General features: G+C 41.6%; 1 protein-coding gene across 1 annotated transcript; it reads right to left on the bottom strand.

The window, feature by feature from the left end:
• Window positions 1-552: 552 nt before the first annotated feature.
• On the bottom strand, window positions 553-3561 carry LOC104948298 (collagen alpha-1(IX) chain-like; the record flags this gene model as incomplete). The annotated part of the gene is made up of 6 exons (XM_010774496.1): window positions 553-729; window positions 1313-1459; window positions 2543-2575; window positions 2680-2724; window positions 3353-3388; window positions 3467-3561. Coding segments are annotated over 6 exons (533 nt in total), but the record flags the coding sequence as incomplete, so codon positions are not given.
• Between the last annotated feature and the right edge of the window lie 2451 nt (window positions 3562-6012).

Here is a 6012-nt window from a genome sequence, read left to right as displayed (position 1 = left end):
CCCAGCTTCACCCGGAACCAGCCTATTTGGCAACATGTGAGAAGTAGAAAGTACAGGTATTTGTGTTCAACATGTAAGAAGTAGAAAGTACAGGTATTTGTGTTCAACATGTAAGAAGTAGAAAGTACAGGTATTTGTGTTCAACATGTAAGAAGTAGAAAGTACAGGTATTTGTGTTCAACATGTAAGAAGTAGAAAGTACAGGTATTTGAGTTCAACATGTAAGAAGTAGAAAGTACAGGTATTTGTGTTCAACATGTAAGAAGTAGAAAGTACAGGTATTTGGTTTCAACATGTAAGAAGTAGAAAGTACAGGTATTTGTGTTCAACATGTAAGAAGTAGAAAGTACAGGTATTTGAGTTCAACATGTAAGAAGTAGAAAGTACAGGTATTTGTGTTCAACATGTAAGAAGTAGAAAGTTCAGGTATTTGGATTCAAAATGTAAGAAGTAAGTGGAGTAAAGTACTGATACCAGAAAAATGTACTTAAGTACAGTAAGAAAGTATTTGTACTCCACTACTTCCCACCTCTAATAATAATAGAGTCTTACAGTTTTTCCCGCTGACCCCAGGGGCCCCGTCCCCCCCGGGGGTCCGATGAGGGTCCGGTTGTTGATGGGGCAGCCCTGGGAGCACTTGGCCCGGATGGAGGAGGCGTACTGGGAGATCTGGGCGGTGACCACGCCTCTGCAGAGCTGAAGCACCTGCTCATCCGTCAGACCAGGACCCTGCAGACACAAAACACCCCGTCACTGTGGGGGGGAAATATTCTCCTAGATACCTTTGACCCAGTTCATCAGTTAAACTGCCCTCGCTGAGCACAGGCCTGCGACCTTGGGCTGATCTCAGTGTTTTGTCTCCCTATTCTCACAGAACCAGCTAAATACATGGGTCTGGGCGTGGTACATGTCTTGTGAATTCTCTGGTCGTTAACTCCATAATAAACCATCAGTGTTTGCCATCAAAGTTCCTGCTCTTTTATGACACATAGAAGCTGCTGACTTTCGTGAGTGGGGTATTTAAAGTCGTAGAACAACGTGTGGTAACCTCTTCAGGTGTGTAACCCACAGACCTTATTTAAGGCATCCAACCAAAAACATGTTCAAAGAAATAATGATTCAAGACGAGGGAACAGGAAGTAGTTCAATGTATTTCCCGGTTTTAAGACTTGTTTCTGCACCTCTCTATTGGTCTCCTTCGTTTCCTTCCAAAACAATCTATAACATTTTTATTTAAACCCTTTTTCTTTCATGAACAATGAACAATATGATCAGAAACGTGGATATAGCTCAATCAGATAGAAATACTCACGGAGGGGCCTGGAGCTCCTTTAGGTCCCGCCTGGCCTCGAACACCGAGGTCTCCGAGCGCCCCGAGCTCTCCTCTGGTTCCCGGGAGCCCGGGGGGGCCGAGGGGTCCGGAGAGGCCGCTGCGCCCCACAGTTCCTCGAGGGCCACGCTGTGAGAGAACAGGGAGCGAAACAAAGGAGGGAAACCATTTTAACTGGTGTTGTGAAAACACTGAATGTCCTCTTCCAACATGAGAGTAACATGATAACAAAGGTATCCCAACTGTAGCTGTGAACATGACAGGATGTGTGATTACCTAGAAGAGCATCAGGACTGTTTGAGGCATATGATAGCTATGTGATTAACATGATGATTCAGCCTCTATGGAGAGAGACATATGACAAGCATGATCATTTCTGACGTGGAGCTAATCTGAAGTAAACATTGAATACTGCTTTCTATTCCTCCATCTTGTGACTGTGGAACTCCCTCTCTTGGATATCAGCATGTGAAGGACACTGTTCAGGAACTAGTTGATGCTCTGTATGTGATGACTACTTCCATTCTGGAGAGGATCACAGATACATGGATCCAGAGATTCAAGCTCAAGCCGGGGACCAGGGAGATTTCTCTAACAGCTGGTCTGTTCCCACACATATCTGCACACTCCATTCTATTTTAACATCAAGATTCAATCACTATGTTTTATTGCTTTAGGTCTTATTTATGTATATTATTTTGCACCGTTGAAGGAGCTTGGGACTTCCATTGCACATCGACCCCAGCTGTGAATATGACAAGCCTTTGAACCTCTTATTTATTACACAGCTGTTTAACAATCTGTTCCTATCACCCAGGCTTTACATTGAGTATATCGGTTTGTCTTATACAATATAAAACCTTCTGTCTATTCCTGTTACTTCTTTACATACACTCTACAAAGTATCATCATAACAGCCAATCAAACGTGTATTCATTTGATACATAAGGATAACTAAGATGTCAAATATAACACAATTGAACATCTGCTTTGCTTATTGTAATAATGTTCCTTTTCTTAGATTTCTTGAATGGTTTGGATTTAAATCTCTCTCTTAGGAGTCTGTGAAAGAGGGCTGGCCTGCCGTCGTGTGTCAGACCTTTTTGTCTTCTGTCATAGAGGATTGGGTCAAAGCAGAGCGTGCTGAGGAAACTGCATTAGTGTGTATTTCTATGACGTCAGGGTACATTAGGAAGTAAATAGAGTAAACACCTGTCCTTTGTCTCCACGGTCTCCCACGCCGCCCTGAAAGGAGAGAAAACTGACATCAGTGAAACCCGGCAGGTGTGGAGGAAGAGGAAGTGAACATATGGAGGAACAGTTTTATCATCAGACTGTAAACAAATTACCTTTGGGGCTTTCACACCTTTGATGCCCGTCCTTCCTGCTGAGCCCTGCAGGGGACACACCCAGAGGAGGAAGACGGGATTATTTATCAGAACAACTTAACAGCATGTGATTGATTACAGTCTGGTAGCAGCTCATAGAGTCCTGCTGTGAACCCGGAGATGCTGACACCAATGTTTTTATATTAGAAATGTATAGCAGGGTCTCCAGCGCATATGTTGGGACATTTGCACCAGTAGCACAAGTTGAGTAAATAGCATTAATTACCATTATAGCTTGGACAGTTTTGGAGTGGTTTTGGGGGCTATTGAGGAGGCCGAGTCCATTTCTGACATTTCCAGGATCAAATAAGACAGATTTAACCAAAAATGGCAATGTGTGTACTCTTTTTGATTAATTCTGGGTCGATCTGGAAGATTTAGGGGACTCTGGATCATCTGGATTGGACAGATTTGAAAAAAGTGTCCACAGTAGATGTTATGACGTTCATCTGGTGCTCTTATATCCAATGGTCGCAACACTTCTAGTTTCTTTAACTTGTGTGATGTTCTGTGAGCGGAGATGTGTGATTTCTGATTTCATGTGTTTACTTATTTCTCTGTGCGGCAGCACTTTGGTCTGGAGGTTTTAAAATGCTTTACAGATGAAGTTGTATTTGATGGAATAATCTCTCACCGTCTCTCCATCGGGTCCGTTCTCACCTTTGGATCCCTGGAAGACATTCAGGTTCAATTACTTTTTCATTTCATATTAAAGTGTCGTCATTCATGAATCTGTGCAGATACTCACAGTCGCGGCCTGCAGACCCTTCGCTCCGAGTTTCCCCGAAACTCCAGCATCTCCTTGTTCTCCTTCAGCTCCCTGAACCCCACAGACAGGAAACACTCAGGAAATGAGATTTAAAAGTTTAGAGGTGGGAGAAATACTCAGAACTTGTACTTGAGTAAAAGTAGAAATACTCAGAACTTGTACTTGAGTAAAAGTAGAAGTACTCAGATCTTGTTCTTGAGTAAAAGTAGAAGTACTCAGAACTTGTACTTGAGTAAAAGTAGAAGTACTCAGATCTTGTTATTGAGTAAAAGTAGAAATACTCAGAACTTGTAATTGAGTCAGATCTTGTTCTTGGGTAAAAGTAGAAGTACTCAGATCTTGTTCTTGAGTAAAAGTAGAAGTACTCAGAACTTGTACTTGAGTAAAAGTAGAAGTACTCAGATCTTGTTCTTGAGTAAAAGTAGAAATACTCAGAACTTGTACTTGAGTAAAAGTAGAAGTACTCAGATCTTGTACTTGAGTAAAAGTAGAAGTACTCAGATCTTGTACTTGAGTAAAAGTAGAAGTACTCAGATCTTGTACTTGAGTAAAAGTAGAAGTACTCAGATCTTGTACTTGAGTAAAAGTAGAAGTACTCAGATCTTGTACTTGAGTAAAAGTAGAAGTACTCAGATCTTGTTCTTGAGTAAAAGTAGAAGTACTCAGAACTTGTACTTGAGTAAAAGTTGAAGTACTCAGATCTTGTACTTGAGTAAAAGTAGAAGTACTCAGATCTTGTACTTGAGTAAAAGTAGAAGTACTCAGATCTTGTACTTGAGTAAAAGTAGAAGTACTCAGATCTTGTACTTGAGTAAAAGTAGAAGTACTCAGATCTTGTACTTGAGTAAAAGTAGAAGTACCAGAGTGTAGGAATACTCTGTCACAGTAAAAGTCCTGCATTCAAAATGTTCCTCAAGTAAAAGTAGAAAAGTATTCTCATCAAAATATAGTGAAAGTAGAAACAGTAAAAGTAGTCATTGTGCAGATTGGTCCATTTCAGAATAATATATATGATATGTTTTATAATGATTGATCATGAAAGTGTTCTCAAAGCTGGTAAAGGTTCAGCTAGTTTGAATGACTTTGTATACTGCAGGGTAGCTGGTGGATTCACCTTAAAGACTCACGTTGAGGTCGTAGTGTTTCCATGTCAGATTTAAAGCTGACTTCTTCAGAAAGTCCACAACAAGTTCTCAGTTATTTGTATTTCCCTTTCAGTACTGGAGCTTCTTCCCTCAGGGTTTTCCTCGTTGACATGTGATCAGGTTGGACAGCCAATGAGAGACTTCCCGTTATAAAAACATTTTAAAAGACTTGTTTTGGATTCGGGATGTTAAGACAGAGCAAAGCAGCGTCCATTGTATTCAACCATCGAGATATAATTACGATAATTAACATGTTGATAAAACAATGTAAGGTGTGTTTTTAGAAGAGTTTTCAGGACTCCAAGTTTCTTCATCTTTCATTTTAAGTCTTTTTTAAACTTTCAACATCTCAAGTTCAGTGTTTTCAAAGCGTGCGTCCATGTCTGCTGTCTCCAAACACATGGTTTAACAACATGCGACAGACGTTGTGTGCGTGGGAGTCTAAACAGGACAGGGCTTTTTCACTTCCCTTTCTTTTAAAGCCTTGACATTATAAATATCCTTTTTTTAAATGTCAGGGGCCTCCCCGAAACTGCAGCTTTATACATTTCACAATACAGATTTAGAAACCACCCTTTGTGGGACTGTCCCCATACGGAAAGAGAAAGGTGTAGTTCAAACAACAATTACCATCTGGACTTTCAGGATCTAAATGACCCCTACTGTCTGGAGATTTTTTACATTCATTTCCATAAAACTCATCGCTCCTTCTGGTCTCATCTCCAACCAATGAATATAGAGGAGGGAAAATAACTATTAGCACATTTTCCACCTCTAAAGACACACTGGTTTTAACGAGGGCTTTCTGAAGTGTCCGTACTCGGACGTTTATTTACCTCAAATTGAATTGACAGTGATTTACAGACGTTTTTCCCCCCATGTAAGTCAATGGGAAAGAGTCTTTCTGGGCCCTGTGGCGTCATTCAACCTTTATATATACACTCTACACATCATACATTTACAACGACAGCGAGTCGATTATAAACAACAACAACAACGCGATACAAAAAAGAGGCAACTTCATCATAAAAGCCAAAAAAACTTGTAATAATTTGATAGATAAATTAGGATGATTAGGATATACAAATGGGGCGAAGCCTGCGAGCTAGTTCAGGAAGTCGACTCGAGCACCAATCATACATTACCACGTGACGCACCTCGTCCCTCTTACAACCAACCAAACACATGTTGCTGCTGCTCGCCTGCCCCCCCACCACCCCAGCTTCCACCCCAGCTTCCACCCCAGCTCCACCCCAGCTCCACCCCAGCTTCCATCCCAGCTACACCCCAGCTTTCACCCCAGCTCCATCCCAGCTCCACCCCAGCTTCCACCCCAGCTCCACCCCAGCTCCACCCCAGCTTCCACCCCAGCTTCCACCC

This window comes from Notothenia coriiceps, unplaced genomic scaffold, assembly GCF_000735185.1.
Source record: "Notothenia coriiceps isolate Sejong01 unplaced genomic scaffold, NC01 NC01_scaffold00014057, whole genome shotgun sequence".
In the NCBI taxonomy this organism is placed as follows: Eukaryota; Metazoa; Chordata; class Actinopteri; order Perciformes; family Nototheniidae; genus Notothenia; species Notothenia coriiceps.
The sequence above is the reverse complement of the archived record's forward strand: the minus strand, read 5'-3'. Positions and strand labels throughout refer to the sequence as shown.